Raw genomic sequence first — 18,468 nt, forward strand, 5'->3', positions numbered from 1 at the left:
GCAAAGCAGCCAGCGTAATTAAGGACCCCACGCACCCCAGATATTCTCTCTTCCACCTTCTTCCGTCAGGAAAAAGATACAAAAGTCTGAGGTCACGTACCAACCGACTCAAGAACAGCTTCTTCCCTGCTGCCAAACAGACTTTTGAATGGACCTACCTCGCACTAAGTTGAGCCTTCTCTACACCCTAGCTATGACTGTAACATGACATTCTGCACTCTCTTGTTTCCTTCTCTATGAACGGTATGTTTTGTCTGGATAGCGTGCAAGAAACAATACTTTTAACTGTATGCTAATACATGTGACAATAATCAAATCAAATAAAAAAATCATACATGTTCACTATATTCTTAAATAAACTTTGTTTGACAAAGGCTCCCTAGGTACACGGAGTTGGGGGTAAAGTGTTAGCGTGGATTGAGGATTGGCTATCTAACAGAAAGCAGACAGTCGGAATAAATGGGTGCTTTTCCGGTTGGCAATCAGTGACTAGTGGCGTGCCGCAGGGATCAGTGCTGGAGCCTCAACTATTTACCATATACATAGACGATCTGGAGGAGGGGACCGAGTGTAGGGTAACAAAGTTTGCGGATGACACAAAGGTGAGTGGGAAAGCAAATTGCGTGGAGGACACAGAGAGTCTGCAGAGAGATTTGGATAGGCTAAATGAGTGGGCAAGGATCTGGCAGATGGAGTATAACGTTGGTAAGTGTGAGGTTATCCACTTTGGAAGGAATAATAGTAAAATGGACTATGATTTAAACGGTGAAAAATTACAACATGCTACTGTGCAGAGGGACCTGGGGGTCCTTGTGCATGAATCACAAAAACTCAGTTTGCAGGTGCAGCAGGTAATCAAGAAGGCAAATGGAATGTTGGCCTTTATCGCGAGAGGGATGGAGTATAAAAGCAGAGAGGTCATGCTGCAACTGTACAGGGTACTGGTGAGGCCGCACCTAGAGTACTGTGTACAATTTTGGTCCCCTTATTTAAGAAAGGATATATTAGCTTTGGAGGGGGTACAGAGAAGGTTCACCAGGTTGATTCCAGAGATGAGGTGGTTAGCATATGAGGAGAGATTGAGTAGACTGGGCCAGTACTCATTGGAGTTAAGAAGGTTGAGGGGAGATCTTATAGAGACATATAAGATAATGAAGGGGCTAGACAGGGTAGAAGCAGTGAGGTTATTTCCACTTACAATGGAAACAAGAACTAGGGGGGCATAGCCTCAAAATATGGGGGAGTCAATTTAGAACAGAGTTGAGGAGGAACTTCTTCTCCCAGAAGGTAGTGAATCTTTGGAATTCTCTGCCCAATGAAGCAGTGGAGGCTACCTCGTTAAATCTGTTTAAGTCACAGATAGATAGATTTTTAACCATTAAGGGAATTAAAGGTTATGGGGAGTGGGCGGGTAAGTGGAACTGAACCCACTATCAGATCAGCCATGATCTTATTGAATGGCGGAGCAGGCTTGAGGGGCTAGATGGCCTACTCCTGCTCCTATTTTTTATGTAGTGGGTCATTTGAGTCATACCTGAAGTGAAACCTATCATATTTTTCCTAGCCAAATTCAAGATGCAAAATTTACCATTCAGGCAGGCTCCATTCAACACTTTGGAGTTTTTGACCTGAACCATAACAACTGGAAAGCAAAAGTCTCATTACCCAATTGGACTGTGCTTTTCAACATTTTTATATCAGGTAAAGGGAAATGTTCCAAGAAAATTACAAACAAAACCCAATCTTTTTTAATGTCCCAATGACTTTTCTCTGGGATTGCATACAGCAGTGGCCTAGAGGTTGATCTTCAATTCCTGGAGGCTCTAGGACAATCTTGGAGGGTTGGCAACCTGCCAGGTAATAATGGAACTATTTGGCAGAATATATGAACTTGTCTGGTGTATTAACTATTGGATTGAGGAAAAGTGGAATGGGAGGTTTGCACGGAGGAGCTCAAAACTTCTTTTTATATGACAGAAAACTTTTCTCATTTTCTGTTTTAATGCAGATTTCCAGAGTCTGGAGTTTATTTTCTTTGCAACAGAGGTGTTATCACTAAGGTACTGAGCTTGCATATCAATTTTTATTATTAAACGCAACACTCATCTAGGTGTTTGGTAATTTTAAACCAGAATGAGACAGGCTGCCCCTTCAGATTGATGGGAACTTGGCAACAGAGCCTAAGAGGAAACTATTGCAATGGGATTGCCCCGCACAAACATGACGGCAAGAGGGGCAAAAGCCAGGCTACCGCGCAGGCGCGGGCGCGACATGATGACGTACTGCGGCCTGCTCCGACTGTGCTGTAGGGCCTGGGCTGTGGGAGTGATGGAGAGCCGGGTGAGAACATGAATAAAGGCTGGCTGGAGCTGGAGAGCGACCCGGGTGAGTGATTGCAGTGTGAGGCGAGAAGCTGCAGGCTGAGGTTCTTTGGGCCCTGATATATCCCCATAGTGCCTCAGCCTGTTGGAGCTGGAGTCTTGCAACTTAATGTGCTGTTTTAGTGAATGGAGCAGCCTCTTAGTTATCAGCCAGTCTCTGGCGCTGGGGTTGCCTTGGTGACTGAGCCATTAGTAAAGATTGCCACCTGACCAGGAGTATGAGGGAATGTTTGTATCAACCCAGGCTGCAGACCAGGATAGCCCCATGTTTAATGCTGCTCTGTGCCAGAACTATATCATTGACTTTAGTACCCAGAGCTGGGCTTCCTATTCCTGTTCGGTGACTGTCACTGAACTGTGTAGGTGCATTGGATTTGGCGGTGACATCTAGCAGCCGATGTGCACTCATTGCCTAACTTTAACATGCAGAAAATAGACTATTTCCTGTGCTGTGCAGGCTGTTTCCAGGGACGCACACCAAGCCAAACAACAGCTGCTGCCTGAAGATCATCAACTTGGTGAAAGACACTTTCTTTGGTCTGCCCGAAACATATTGATCTTCCAGTGGAAAGAATTATCCACGGCCGAGTATTGCAGTCTGGAATGTTACAAGATCCAGGGGCTCATGCTGAAGGATGCACTAATGCTCAGGGCAGTTACTGTAAAGGTGCAATGGGAAAGGCCATCGTCTAAGCAGGCCTTTCAGCCATACTGCAGTGAGAGTTTGGTAATATTCTAGAACCCCAATGTATGCTTGTCAATCATAGAAATCATAGAAACCCTACAGTACAGAAAGAGGCCATTCGGCCCATCGAGTCTGCACCGACCACAATCCCACCCAGGCCCTACCCCATATCCTACATATTTACCCACTAATCCCTCTAACCTACGCATCTCAGGACACTAAGGGCAATTTTGAGCATGGCCAATCAACCTAACCTGCACATCTTTGGACTGTGGGAGGAAACCGGAGCACCCGGAGGAATCCCACACAGACACGAGGAGAATGTGCAAACTCCACACAGACAATGACCCAAGCCGGGAATCGAACCCAGGTCGCTGGAGCTGTGAAGCAGCAGTGCTAACCACTGTGCTACCATGCCGCCATTGAATGCTGCCATTGAATGTATATAGTAAATGCAGTTGCACTGAAGCACCTCAGAGTGCAATGTGCTCCATGGAAAAAAATTAAATATCATTGCACTTTTTATAATGTCCAATTTGAAATGTTTTAGAATGAACTTTTGGAGGGGACATTGTCTCCAGCCAGCAATTGAAGCACAGACTTCTGCTTCTATTAAGGAAAAGTTGATGAATATTTAAAGGATAGGAAGATACAGTCGGCTGATTTGCATCTTCCCATGCTGTAAACATGTACTGAGTGCTTCCAGAGATAAAAGAAAAAGGGAATCAGGTGCTAGAAGCAAAATATACTACAGATGCTGGAAATCTGAAATAAAAACAAATTGCTGGAAATACTCATCAGATCTAGCAGCATCTGTGGAGAGAGAAAGAGCTAACCTTTCAAGTTGGGTCAGAAAGTATATGGGTTTTATGACATTGAAAGGGTGAGGGTTAAGAACAAAATGAGACGGTCAGGTTTAGGTAAGACGCTGGGAGAGATTAAATGCCAAAGATGTCAGGGAACAAAAGGCAAAGGGAGTGGTAATGGTTGTAATAAAGAATCAAAGCATTTGCCCAGAGTGTGTTAGTGGCAAAATAATGAACTGTTCTCTCGTAAAGCTAAAACATTTTGATTTATTATTGTCACATGTATTAGCACACAGTGAAAAGTATTGTTTCTTGCGTGCTATACGGACAAAGAAGAATAAGGTTTAGACTGGTACATTGCAAAATGAAAAACAGAATCAAAAAGGGGCACAGAGTTCATGATCTGAAATGATTGAGTCCAGAAGGCTGCAAATTGTCTAGCTGGATGATGTGCTGTTCTTCAAACTTGTATTGAGCTTTACTGGAACACTGCACCAGTGATTATGGTAGACCAAATTGAGAGAAGTACAAGTAAATTACCGTTTCACCTGGGAGGAGTGTTTGGGGCCAGGGACAGTGAGGAGAGATTGGGTAACAGGACAGATGTTATAATTGCATGGAAAGGTGCTGTGAGAAGGGAATGATGTGTTAGGGGTGATTATAGAGTGGACCACAATCACAGAATCTCAAAAGTTACAGCACAGAAGGAGGCCATATGGCCCATCATGTCTATACTGATTCCCTGCAGGAAAAATTCACTTAGTGCCACTCCCCTGCCTTTGTCCTACAACCGTTAACATTTTTCCTTTTCAGATATAACCCAATTCCCTATGCCTCAATTGAACCAGTCTTGCCTATGCTCCCAGGCAGTGCATTCCTGATCCAAGCCACTCACTGTGTGAAGAAGTTTCTCCTCAAGTCACCACTACTTCTTTTGCCAATTACCTCAAGTCCATGTCCTCCCATTCTAGATCCTTCCACCAATGAAAGCAGTTTTTCCCTATCTATTTTGTCCAGACCCCACATGATTTTGAACACATCCGTCATTTCTCATCCCAATCTTCTCTTGTCCAGGGAAAACAGTCCCAACTTCTCCAATCTGTTTATGTAACAGAAATTTCTCATCCTTGGAACCATTCTCATTGATCTTTTCTGCACCCTCTCAAATGCCATAACATCATTCCTGAGGTATGGTTCCCAGAATAGAATGGAATCTTCCAGCTGAGGTGAACCAGTGTTGCATACAAGTTTACCATTACTTGCTTTTGTTCTCCATTCCCAATTAATAAAGCTTAGAATGCCTTATGCATTTTAACTGCTCTCAACCTACCTTGCCACCATTAACGATTTATGCTCATATAGACCTAGGTCCCTTTGGTATTTTACCCTTCGTTTTAATGTGTTTCTGTGTTCTTTCTACTAAGATGAATAATTTCAGGCTTCTCTGCATTACATACAATCTAACAATGAACCACCCTTTGTTCAAGCTGTTGATGTGCTTTTGAAATTTTACACTAATTCCTTCGTTGGACACAATACTTCCAAATTTTGCATTCATAAATTTTGAACTTGTCCCCTGTACACCAAGGATCCAGGTCATCATCAACAAGAGAAGGAATCATAACACTGACCACTTGAAGGTGTCACTCACCGTCTTTGTTACTGGTTTGGAAAGTGTCGCTCACCATCCTGGTTACTGGATTGGAAAGTGTCAGTCACCGTTCCGGTTACTGGATTGGAAAGTGTCGCTCACTGTCCCGGCTACTGGTTTGGAAAGTGTTGCTCACCATCTGGTTACTGGTTTGGAAAGTGTCACTCGCTGTCCCGGTTACTGGTTTGGAAAGTGTCAGTCACCGTTCCGGTTACTGGATTGGAAAGTGTCGCTCACTGTCCCGGCTACTGGTTTGGAAAGTAACCCCCTCTTTCCCGATTATTAGTTTGGAATGTGTCACTCGCTATCCTGGTTACTGGTTTGGAAAGTAACCCCCTCTTTCCCGATTATTAGTTTGGAATGTGTCACTCGCTATCCTGGTTACTGGTTTGGAAATTGTCACTCACTGCCCCGGTTACTGGTTTGGAAAGTGTCGCTCACTGTCCCGGTTACTGGTTTGGAAAGTGTCAGTCACTGTCCCAGTTATTGGTTTGGAAAGTGTCACTCACAGTCTTGGTTACTGGTTTGGAAAGTGTCACTCGCTGTCCCGGTTACTGGATTGGAAAGTGTCACTCACAGTCTTGGTTACTGGATTGGAAAGTGTCACTCACTGTCCCGGTTACTGGATTGGAAAGTGTCACTCGCTGTCCCGGTTACTGGATTGGAAAGTGTCACTCGCTGTCCCGGTTACTGGTTTGGAAAGTGCCACTCACCGTCCCGGTTACTGGTTTGGAAAGTGTGGCTCACCATCTGGTTACTAGTTTGGAAATTGTCACTCGCTGTCCCGGTTACTGGATTGGAAAGTGTCACTCGCTGTCCCGGTTACTGGATTGGAAAGTGTCACTCGCTGTCCCGGTTACTGGATTGGAAATTGTCACTCACTGTCCCGGTTACTGGTTTGGAAAGTGCCACTCACTGTCCCGGTTACTGGTTTGGAAAGTGCCACTCTCTGTCCCAGTTATTCGTTTGAAATGTGTCGCTCACTATCCCGGTTACTGGTTTGGAAAGTGTCACTCACTATCCCGGTTACTGGTTTGGAAAGTGTCACTCGCTGTCCCGGTTACTGGTTTGGAAAGTGTCACTCGCTGTCCTGGTTACTGGCTTGGAAAGTGTCACTCACTATCCCGGTTACTGGTTTGGAAATTGTCACTCTCTGTCTCAGTTATTAGTTTGGAATGTGTCGCTCACTGTCCCGGTTACTGGTTTGGAAATTGTCACTCTCTGTCTCAGTTACTGGTTTGGAAAGTGTCACTCACCGTCCCGGTTACTGGTTTGGAAAGTGTCACTCACCGTCCCAGTTGCTGGTAGCCAGCTGGCCCATTAACTGCTTTAGAAGTAAAATCCTTGCTTGCTCCCTCCCAACTACAGCCTGTGTCATCATTTCCTTAAGTCTATATGCTGAACAGCTCAATATCAGGTCTGATCATCAAACAGCATAAAATCTTGCTCTCCTCTACCAAAACTGCATGTTTGATTCCACAGTCAGATATCTGTTCCAGCATTTAAACCTAAATTACCTTCAGGGATCGTGACAGTGAGCTGCTTTATGGCAGTGTCCATGGTAAATATCCCAGCTTATCCTTTCCAATCTGTTTGTATCTTTTGATAAGGCCCAGTCTATTTTTTCTCCATCCTTTTCTTCACTTACTTCCATTGTCTTTCTCCCTCTATCTCTCTCTCTCTCTCACATCCTCCTTTCGGACCTTCCCTTTTCCATTTCATTTCATCTCATTTCCCATTCTTATACCGTTACCGCCAGCTATCTCAGAAACCCTGGTCACAGCCCCATTCTGGGGTGGCTTCTTTCGTCCTGCAGTGTTGATAGTTTGTGCTTATATCAGTAGTTGCAGCCTTGTTTAAGGTTAGTTCTTTACTGGATTCCAGACCAGTTGATTATTAAGTTGTATGCATGGTGCAGACCTCCCTCACACAAGACATGATGTTGAATTCAGATTAAAGTTAGAGAACTCAATATGATTCCAAGTGCATGTAACCATTTGTCATGAGAGTGGAAGTAAGTTGCATTTTTAAAAAATATATTTTCATTAAGAGTTTTTCCATTTTTACAAATAATGCAAACACCCTCAAAACAGGTAAAGTAGCGTGATCATTTCTCCATATATAAATATAGAAGAAGACAGGAGGAAACCAGTGCAGTTGTTCAGTATGTTCCCAGCACTTACACATATAAAAAATAGAGAGGACGAGTTACAGGATGGGGGAAAAGAGGATAAAGCCATGGAAATAAGGCAAAGTGATGCACACCCTTACTTTTAATATATTAGAGGCAGTGCTGCATAGCCTATGGAAAGTCTTGTAAGAGTAAATCAGACATTACAGAATCTGTGTATTTGAGGTAGATGCCCCATACTTTCCGGAATGCATCCGATTTGGATCGGAGTATACGGTTTAGGAATTCCATTAGGATAGATTCCATAATAATTTTGTAACAATTCTGAACAGGAGTAGACTTATCACTAATCAGGAGCAAAGGATATTCTTCTGCATTGCAAATGTTACAAAATTGTAGAGCCTTTTCTCATTGGCATCAATTATCATTTTGTTTGGGAGCCCCAGAATCAAATACAAAGGATCAAACTCTTAAGGCTGTATCAAATATCTTCTCAAGCTCTTCAAGTATGCCCATTGTATCTGGTCCTGACACAGGACCAATGTGTGTAGTAGTCACCTCTCACCAATTTGCATTTTTGGCACAGTGAGGATATAATGGGATCTGTCCTGTGTCTTAAGCTTGGTATAATACGCTGACAGTATAATATTTTATGTTAGATCTCCTTCATTCAATTACAGACTGAGATTCTATTGCCATTTTCCTAGATACTGCACAGGTCTCCTCATCAATATTCAGTGCAAGATCATTCGTGGGACATGGGTGTCGCTGGCTGGGCCAGCATTTATTGCCCATCCCTAGTTGCATTTGGAGGGCAGTTGAGAGTCAACCACATTGCTGTGGCTCTGGAGTCACATGCAGGCCAGACCAGGTAAGGACGGCAGATTTCCGTCCCTAAAGGACATTAGTGAACCAGATAGGTTTTTCCGACAGTCCAAAGATGTGTGGGTTAGGTTGATTCGCCATGCTAAAATTGCCCCTTAGTGTCCTGAGATGCGTAGGTTAGAGGGATTAGTGGGTAAATGTGTAGGGATATGGGGGTAGGGCCTGGGTGGGATTGTGGTCGGTGCACTCGATGGGCCAGATGGCCTCTTTCTGCACTGTAGGGTTTCTATGATTCAACAATGGTTTCCTGGTCATTAGTAGATTCTTAATTCCAGACTTTTTTATTGAATTCAAATTCCACTATCTTCTGTGGCAGGATTCGAACCCAGGCCCCCTAAATATTAGCTGAGTTTCTGGATTAATAGTCTAGCAATAATACCACTAGGCCATAGCCTCCTGATTTGTCAGGCACAGTCTTGAAATCCTTAAGAAACAGCAGAGCTTGTAAAACTCAGACTGGCCAATTTCAATATCAAGCCAAATGAAGGTGAGGTCCCCTCTTACCCATTCTCATATAAATTTAGAGACTAATTGGCACTGTTAGGGTCCTGGACCAGAACCCTATGTTACATTAGGATGCCAGACTAGACCTTAACAATTTTTCTATTTTGGCATAAGTGTGAGTTTAGGGGGCTTTGCTCCAAGAGTAATTCCACTGACAAATTATAGTAAAAGAAACTTTATTTTATAACACAGTTTAACTATAACTCTAACACATTAAGCAGCTTAACTATTAACAGTTGAACAATATTTAAAAATAAAAGGAAACAACTTTAATTTCTAACTTATCACTTTCAGTTCCAAATAAGCAACGTTCCTGTTACAGACTTACAGTGCCATTTTAAATACAGTTAGCACCCGTAAATATACTTGCTATAATGAGTGTAGTCAGTCTTAAAGCTTTCAGAGAGAGAGAGAGAGAGAGAATGAGTTTCAGCAGCTTGCAGAAAACCTCTGTCTTCAAGCAATTCCCAGCCAGAACTGAAAAGCTGTTTTTCTGCTGAGGAGCTAGGTCCTCCCATTAGCCACATCACCACATGACCCTGCATACCTAAACCCATGTTCCATTTCTTTAATCAAAACCCCATCTATAAACAAAAGTCCATTAGCTCTATCCTAACTAAACACTACATGACTAAAATGAGTAATTATCCAGCTCTCCTAGCATCTGCTTGCAGAATAGAGCTGAATCTATAAACAGTCCCCTCAAACACAAAATAAATATATATATATATATATATATATATCTACAGCAATCGCACACTATCGTCACACCTCTCCCCTTAAAAAATGAACCAACAATATGAAAAGATGGCTTCATTTTTCTAAAACCTCTAGTTTTTCCCAATACTATTAGTACTCTATAAGGTATCTTATTACATCTATGCATGCGAATTTAACAACCGTATATTCCAGTTCAATTTTCTTTTTCCAGCATTAAACATTCCCTCTTCCTTTCACATCAAAGTTGTGATAAAGCATCTGCTATCACGTTCTCTCTTCCTGCCACGTGTATTATCTTCAAATTAAATGACTGGTGTAATAAGCTCCATCTAAACAATCTTGTGTTTTTATCTTTAATCTTTTCCAAAAACTGCAATGGATTATGGTCAATGTAAAAATGGTCTCTGATGACCTGCTGGCAACATAAATATTAAAATGTTGCAATGCTAATTTCAAATTCGATGTCTCCTTCTTGATGGTCAAATATATCTGTAGCAATAGCATGCTATCATCACAACACATGTTAATATTCTGCACCTCGAGAACCCATCCCTCCTTTAAATTAGAAAGCTGCAATTTGGCTAATTTTAAGCGAGGTCTCTTTTCGTTCTGTATAAAGGAGTTAAACATCTCATTAATTTCCTTTAGTACCTTAGCAGAAATCAAAATTGGTAGCATCTGTAAAGGATACAACAATTTAGGCAGCATATCAGTGTTATCCTGCCCAGCACGATATCGGGAAGGAGGACCAATGATGTAGGTTCCCCTTTAATAGACAAAAGTATTGCCTTGTATAACTGTCGGGATGTAGAGGTAATGGAAATACACAAATAAGTAAACCCTGAGGGGGACTCGTCCCAGAGGCGTAGCCTCGGATTTTGCAAAACTAATTTATCGCCCAAGAAAGAGCCAAACCTACCCACAATATCAATAATAGCAGAAACAGAGACATCTGGCTTAGACACAAATAGCAACACATCATTCACATATAACGTGATTTTATGTTGCTTTCCATCAATGACAACCCAAATACTGAAAGATTATGTCTAATTGCCTCTGCAATTAGGGGCTCAATAGCTGTTGCAAACAATAACGGGCAACACTGCTTAGTCCCTCACTGAAGTCTAAAATTATCAGATCTATAACCGTTAGGAAGAGCTGCTGGCAGTGAGTTTTATAAAGTACCTGTATCGACTTAACGACCCCCACCCTGCCCAAATTTCTACAGCGAGTAGAATAAATAATTCCGCTCCACCTGGTCAAAAACTTTCTCTGCATCTAATGCGATCACTAAGCTATCTATCGCCTGCTTTTGGAAGACCTTTAAAATATTTAATAACCTCTGAACATTGTTACATGAATTCCGGCCCTTTATGAACCCAGTCTGATAGCCTTGGATAATCAAGGGGAAGATTTTTTTTCTAGATGCAACACCAATATTTTAGACAATTTCAAATCTACGTTCAAGATTGAAATTTTTCTATTGGATGCACATTCCTCAGGATTCCTTCAAAATTAAGGAGATATTTGCTGCTCGAAGTAACAGAGGCAGCAGACCTACTTTGAATGAATGGTTATACATACTGATCGGAGAATCTATTAGCAAGTCTTTAAATTCCTTATAAAATTCACTTCCAAAACCATCAGACCCCGAAGCCTTACCAACTGAAGGTCTCTCGAGGCAAAAATCACTTCTTTCTTAGAAATGAGGGTATTTAGGGTCGATCTTTGATCTTCAGAAATTGAGAGTTTAAAGTGAAAAGCACTCCATATGTACCAGTGCATCTCCAGACTGATCTGTTTCATATAAATCAGCACAGAAGCTATTAAATGCCTTAATAATATCCTCTGTCTTAATCATCCTATTACCCTTGGAATCTAGCACAGAGGAAATAATCCTAGAGTCTACCCTTTTCTTAATGAGAGCCAAATATCTACTTAGTTTATTTTATACTCCTCTCAGCACATTCAGCAAGGAATCCAGTGCTGTTTGAATTGAATTAATTTCTTTCAGCATTAAGTGGCTAGGATTCTTACACTCCCTCTTTGTTTCAGCTAATTTTGCTTCAAGCTAGCACTGTTGTTTCAACATTTACACTTTTAGGTTGCCATATATAAAATGACCAAACAAACCCCTTGCAGGTTTCCCGCAGGATTGAGAGGCTTACTTTAGAGAGAATTGGCTGAGTAGAAGAGATCAAATTTGGCCTTAAATTACGAGATAAAGTTACGATCCTCAAGCAGAGATGCATTCAATCTTCAAGATCTAGATTGAGGATGGATCCCCTTGAATAAAAATTCCAGGAAGATAGAGATCACAATATACCTATGGAGCAGGAGACCACCGAGTGTAATATTGTTTATGGTGTGAAAAAATAATCAATTCCAGCATTACATTGGTGGAGAATGGAGAAGTTGAACTCTTTAACTTTAACATCCAAGTATCCTACTTCCTTGCTTACCGAGGCTAATGCCTTTGCCTGTTGAGTGAGAGGATTCCTAGTTATGGGAAGTTCATCCATCAAAGATGACAGTTGAAGCCCTTACCTATGAAGGAATTTTCTGATGCTAATTCAGCAAAATCCTCAAGACTTTAGTAACAAAATCAGGAAAATAATTTGGGGGGCCATAGACATTCATTATCAAAATGCTTTCCCTGTGTATCAGGCCCTTAACAATCACATACCTTCTCCCCTTATCCTTCACACAGTTTTCCAATCTAAAAAGCAAATTCTTATTTACTAAACCACAACCTCTTAGCTACTAGTTGAAAATTTGGCAAAAATCACCTGCCCCACCCAGTCCCGCTTCAATTTCAGGTACTCCTTGTCACCCGTTTCCTGCAACAAAGCTACAACAACTTTGTAAGGAAAGACAAAATCTTATTTCTTTTAATAGCATGATGTCTGTCCTGTACATTCCAGGAGCAAAGTTTCAAAGTAGCTGCTGCCATTGCTTATGTATCCAAAGAGAGCATAGGATATTGACGCAAAGAAAATGGCTTCCCCGCCAAAGATCCACCCGCCCACTTGGGCATGCACCAGAGCATGCTTCTCCCATCTCCAGCTATACTAGAAACACCAGTGACACGTTATAAAGTATTTTTCTAGAATCTGAGACTTCTGTGTCCTTTCAGGAACTAATTAACAATCTTTAAACCCCAGAATAGAAAAAAGCGAAACCAATAGTTTTAAGGTGGTTTACCTCACCAAATGTGAGGCCCTGTAGAGCTATATCAACAAACCTTACCAAGGACTCTTTCTCATCAAACAAGGGTCAAGATATGCCATGTAAAGGGGGGTACAGAATGCCCTTGCAGGATATTTCAGAAATTTTCCAGGGACATGATTTGGAGTTCTTGTTCCTGGATTAGGTAAGTAACAGCTGTGTAAACGTGATAAATGAAAGGATTACAGGCAAAGTAATGCCAAAGCTTACGGAAACTATTCACGCGCTTGCATCATGTGACCCCACCCCACATTTTTTTTAACCATAAGATAGACTTGATTTACATTTGAGCTCCATTCCAGTTTCTGTCCACCATGTACCAAATTGGAGAACTTTCAGTCAGACATTTTTCCTCTGGATCTGACAAAATTACACATCTTCTCAACTTGAATATTGGCAATGTTTTCAACAAAACAATTAAGAATTTTATATATTTAAATTAGATACCTTTGATTCTTCTAAGCCTCTAAATATTACGCTGAGGTCCCACCTGCTTGTAGTACCTGTATGTAACTTAGTAAATAACTATCAAAGTGTATAAGAGTGATCCAATGCTATCCTTCACCAACTGGCTTTCTGGGCTTATACATGGTTGCAGAGGATGTTATCTAATGGTGAGGTTTGGAATCAAAGAAAATTATTTTCAGACAGTAAACTACAATAAGTAACTTTTACAGAAAATGACAGGAAGCAAGTATAAATTGTTGGGCACGATTACTTTCTGAGTTTGTCAGAGTCTGAACCATACGACCAGTGGAAGAATGAAATGGCTAGGTGGACATGGGTTACATCCCTACCAAAGAGGAAACAAAGTAAGGCCTTGGAGTTGTCACTTCCTACAGAAGTTAAATCAGGAGTAGAGTATTTTGTGTGCTGAGTGCATGTCAGTTGGATAATGATGAAGGGTTGGACTTTGAATTGAGTTCTTGGATGACATTTATAAGAAAGATGATCAGTTAAACGGCAATGATATATAGTCTGAATTGATAGATTTTGAAAAACCAATGGTCATTTCATGGAGGAGTGTATCGTGTAGGGTAGAAAATTGTATACAAGATTGATAGAATTCAATTTAGCGATCCCTGGATCAGTATTAGCATTTAAATTACTGAGTTGTGCTACAGTGTCTCATGGACAGGCTTCTGGTTCTAACGAGTGAACGTTTTTCAGAGAGGGAGACTGTATTTGTTCAGACATCTGCTGCCTTGAAAAAATTCCTGGTGTAGAATGCTGTGGGTTTCTGGAATTTTGTGCTGAGCCTGCTCAGGTACCCTGACTGTGTGCTTACACTGGCTGGTGATATAGTCTCTCTGTGGCCAGTGTCCTCATGTTACCAACACGGCATATTTCATCTGTGTGTTTACCAGGTGTAGGATTCATTGCATTAGCCTCTGTAAGAGTCTGCATATCCACTGGTGCAGATAGCTGGTGCCATAAGCCAGAACAAAAGAATCCCTACAGTGCAGAAGAAGGCCATTTGGCCCATTGAATCTGCACCAATTCTCCAAAAGAGCATTTTACCCAGGCCCACTCCTTTGCTCTATCCCGTAACCCCGCGCTTTACCATGGCTAATCCACCTAACCTACACACCTTTGGAAACTAAGGGGCAACTTAGTATGACCAATCCACCTAACCGGTACATCTTTGGACTGCGGGAGGAAGCCAGAGTACCTGGAGAAAACCCGCGTAGACTCGGGGAGAATGTTCAAACTCTACACAAACAGTCATCCAAGGCTGTAATTGAACCTGGGTCCCTGGCGCTTTGAGGCAGCAGTGCTAACTGCTGTACCAGCATGCTGCAGTGACTGAAGTGCTGTGTCCTCTGTTGGTGCTGGTTCCGATACCTGTAGATGGAGTCGGCAGTTGCATACATAGTGGGTGCTGTCTGAGGCTACCATGTAAGTGTTCTGTTGCAAGGCACAACTATATACCACCGCCAACTGATCGTGGCCACGTGCAGTCTGAGTCCTGACCAGGTGTTAGGGGGCCGAGTCTGTTGATATGAGTATGGGGGCTTGAACGTCAAAGTATTGTTGCACCGGTGGGGCAGCGAGCGCTTGTTTAGAGTCTGTTGAAGACAGCTGTGTGGTGCTCTTGTCAACACTATTCGACGTTCTGATGGAGGAGCTGACAAAGAGGTCCAGTGACCTCACTACAACATGTGATGAACTTAGAAAGATAATCTGTAATACCAAGGAAACATCGTAAAGCGTGCTTGTCCACGGGAATAGCAATCCATCTATAGCCCTTGTCTTGTCTGGAGCGGGCTCTGCACCATCATCTGTGAGTAAATGGCCCATGTATACGACCTGGTTGACCCTGAATCTGAATTTCACAGGGTTAAGCTTTAAGTGGATGATCCTGATTTGGTCAAGGACAAGACGAAGAAGTGCATCATGTTCTTGCATAGTTTGACCCCAAACAAGGATGCCACTGACAATCATCTTACAAGGTTGGCCTGCATAGAGTTTTCCATGCATCGCTGGAAGACCTCAATGCTAATGGAGATACCAAAGAGCATGCAAAGAAATTTATATCTGCCTACCCGGGACATGAATGTGGTTAGTTTTGAGGACTCCTCATCTAACAGGATCTGCCATAACCTACATTTCGCATTGAGAATGCTGAACACCTTGGCATTTGGCATATCTGCAATCATCTGTTCCACTATCTTCATAGGGTGATGTGGTCTGGGCAGTGTTTTGTTCAAGTGCACTGGGTCAATACATATCCTGACCATGCTGTTTTATTTTACTGCAGTCACCATTGCTTAAACCCATTCTGTGGCCTCACCTATGGGAGTTATGACATGTAGTGCCGTCATCCGATGCAGCTCATTCAGAACTTTCTGCTTCATGACTACCGGTACTCTTCTCGGAGCACAGTCTGTTGGTGATACTGAATCATCTAGTCTTGTAGTGTACAACTGGTAGCTTACCAATGTCATCGCAGTTGAATAGGTCCCTTTGTGCTGTCATCTCTGGGGCTTGGAGCTGTGCAACATTCACTTCTGGACCAAGTTGAATGAACCCCAATGCAATGCTGTTCTGAAACCCGAGTAGTGGCTTTATGTTCAGGTCAATCACATGGGACTTGAAATTTCGCTGTATGCAGTAGAGGGTTGCTACACCTTCGGTGCAGATTATATTTCCACCAAAACCACAAGGTGAGTCTGGGTGCTGAGATCTGGTGCTGCTTATAGGTCTACTTCCTATAACCTTTGGTTGGATCATACATTAGCCTTCACTCTGGTGTCAATCTTGACTCTTAAATCTGGCATTACTGTTAATTATGTTGAGAGTAGTGAAGATTTCATTCTGCCTTTTTTGACGTCAACACAGTCGCAATAGCAATAGTGTTGTTGGAGGTTCTGTGCCTTCGCTGTTCTGGCTGAACTCTAATCCATTCACCTTGCTAATGCTCCTACCCAGGAGAATCAAACAGCTGCCATGTTGCTGATGGTGAGGAGGGTTGCTGTAGTTTGGATCTGCAACATTTAGCAAAGTGGTTCCATTTCCCGCATTTGCTGCAACTTGTACCATCTGTAAAACAAGCTGTTCTGTTCGGTAGGTGCTGGCCAATGCTGTTGGAACAGGTCAGCCCCTGTACTGTGAATACCTGTTTCCTGCCTAAAATTTCTGCTTTGTTTCTCTGATTGTTCATTTAACATACAGATATTGATGGCTGCTTGTAACATTGTCTTTTTCTCGCACCAGCTGCTTGTGGACTGTCGTTATATATTTCACAAACTGCTTGATCCCTGATTAGGTCCTCAGGGAGAGTTCCGAATGCTCATTTCTTTGCCAATATTTTTAGGGTGGCCCATGTAAAATTGTATTGACACATCTCTTCGGTCTATTCAATTGAATGCATGTCCAGCAAGGATCATGTTTTTTTACCGGGAGACAAATGTTCTCGAATTGTCTCAGGGTTATCTCAGGGTCTTATTTTTCCTGCTCTGTCTGGAAAACAAATGACTTGAATTTTTTGGCAGCTTTGGGGGGCTGCGAGACTTAAAAGAGTACAAGCCTGTACCTTTTTCAACTCGTCAGAGAGTGCAGTAAATACACTTCTCTTTAAGGTCATAGGCTGGAATTTTACTGCCCTGCCCGCCATGGGAATTGGAGCGGGCGAGGGGGTGGGCAATGGGAAGGTCCATTGACCCTGTGCGGGATTTTACGGTTTCAGGACAAGCAAGGCCATAAAATTCTGCCCATAGAGTCATACAGCATAGAAACAGGCCCTTTGTCCCACCATGTCTATGCTGACTATCAAATACTAATCTGTACTAATCTCATTTACCAGCACTTGGTCCAGAGCATATGCTTTGTGATTTGCGAATGGTGTACTGCAGTGCTGCAAAGCCATCCATTATGGTGGTGTTACAGATGCTCAAGGTGTACTCTTCCAATCAAACTTTCATTAGTTGTACATTGTTGGTGTGCATACCTGTTCCGTCTGGAGCTTTTATTTTCATCAAAGACATTTGGGTTGATGTGGAAAACTCTTTGTGCCATAGCACCAACTCCTGACACTATGTAGAATGTTGTGGGTTCCTTAAATCACTGTCATCAAGGGCCTTCAATAAAGGTAATTTATTCCTAAACTCAACAGCTGTATACAATACCTGTGCTCTTCCCGTGCTTGCATAGTCTCTAGTAAGACATCTGTGGTGTTGAATAAGCTTTTATGAAAATGGTACAACTGAACGTGATATGGTGCATGATGAGGCAATTATTAAAAATCAGTAAATCAGTTTATCCAGGCATTATTGTATCCCCAGAACAAAAGATTTTTATCTTCAGAATGTTAGCCAGTTAATTAATGCAGTAATTAATGACATCAGATTATAAGAATCAGAGAAGAAAAAAGCTAATTGTCTTCCATTTGACACATAGGGTAAGAAGAATTGTCAAAGGGAAAGAATCCTGTTAAAAAGATGCAAGTGTGGTTAAAATAACATGTACGGCTACTCGAAGAGATTAATGAGAAGTGCGACATTTGTAAAAAGTATCAGAAGCTGCCAGCAGATTCTGTTGTAAGCCTTCCATTAATAAATAACTTTTATGAGGTAGTTGCAATGGGTCTAAAGACATATGGCAAGGACAGAAGTATTTTCATTCTACTCTTTATAAACCTGGTGACTAAATTTAGTCTTTCTACAATAATATCTAGCCTGGACATAAGGAGTTATTATGGACAAAATCATGGAGAAATGAATAGTGACCAGACTTGGGATGACTGGTAATGGAGGGGAATGGGAATTTGCCAGTGACTGATTCAGAGACATGTGAAAGCATGGCCATCGTGCAGCATGAACTCCGTAAAAGACATTGTGCTGTGATCTATGAAATGCTGCATTTTAGCTGATCAGTCAGACTGCAAATTGACAAGCGCCTTGGCAGTTTGTGCAAAGAATTAATTCCGATTGTTGCAGAGTCTAGTCCATGTCAATTATTCGTTGGGCAAAATCCTA

The 18,468-nt window shown here is 42.1% G+C and overlaps 1 protein-coding gene across 1 annotated transcript in view; it reads left to right on the forward strand.

Moving 5' to 3' along the window:
• The first annotated feature begins 2,256 nt into the window (after positions 1–2,256).
• bap1 (BRCA1 associated deubiquitinase 1) overlaps positions 2,257–18,468 on the forward strand; it is a 65,152-nt gene continuing 48,940 nt past the window's right edge. Inside the window, exon 1 of the mRNA XM_078209383.1 lies at positions 2,257–2,385. Within this exon, the coding sequence (XP_078065509.1) occupies positions 2,349–2,385 (37 nt within the window). The 5' untranslated portion in view covers positions 2,257–2,348. The remainder of the gene's footprint in view (positions 2,386–18,468) is intronic.

Source organism: Mustelus asterias, chromosome 3, assembly GCF_964213995.1.
Source record: "Mustelus asterias chromosome 3, sMusAst1.hap1.1, whole genome shotgun sequence".
Classification (NCBI taxonomy): Eukaryota; Metazoa; Chordata; class Chondrichthyes; order Carcharhiniformes; family Triakidae; genus Mustelus; species Mustelus asterias.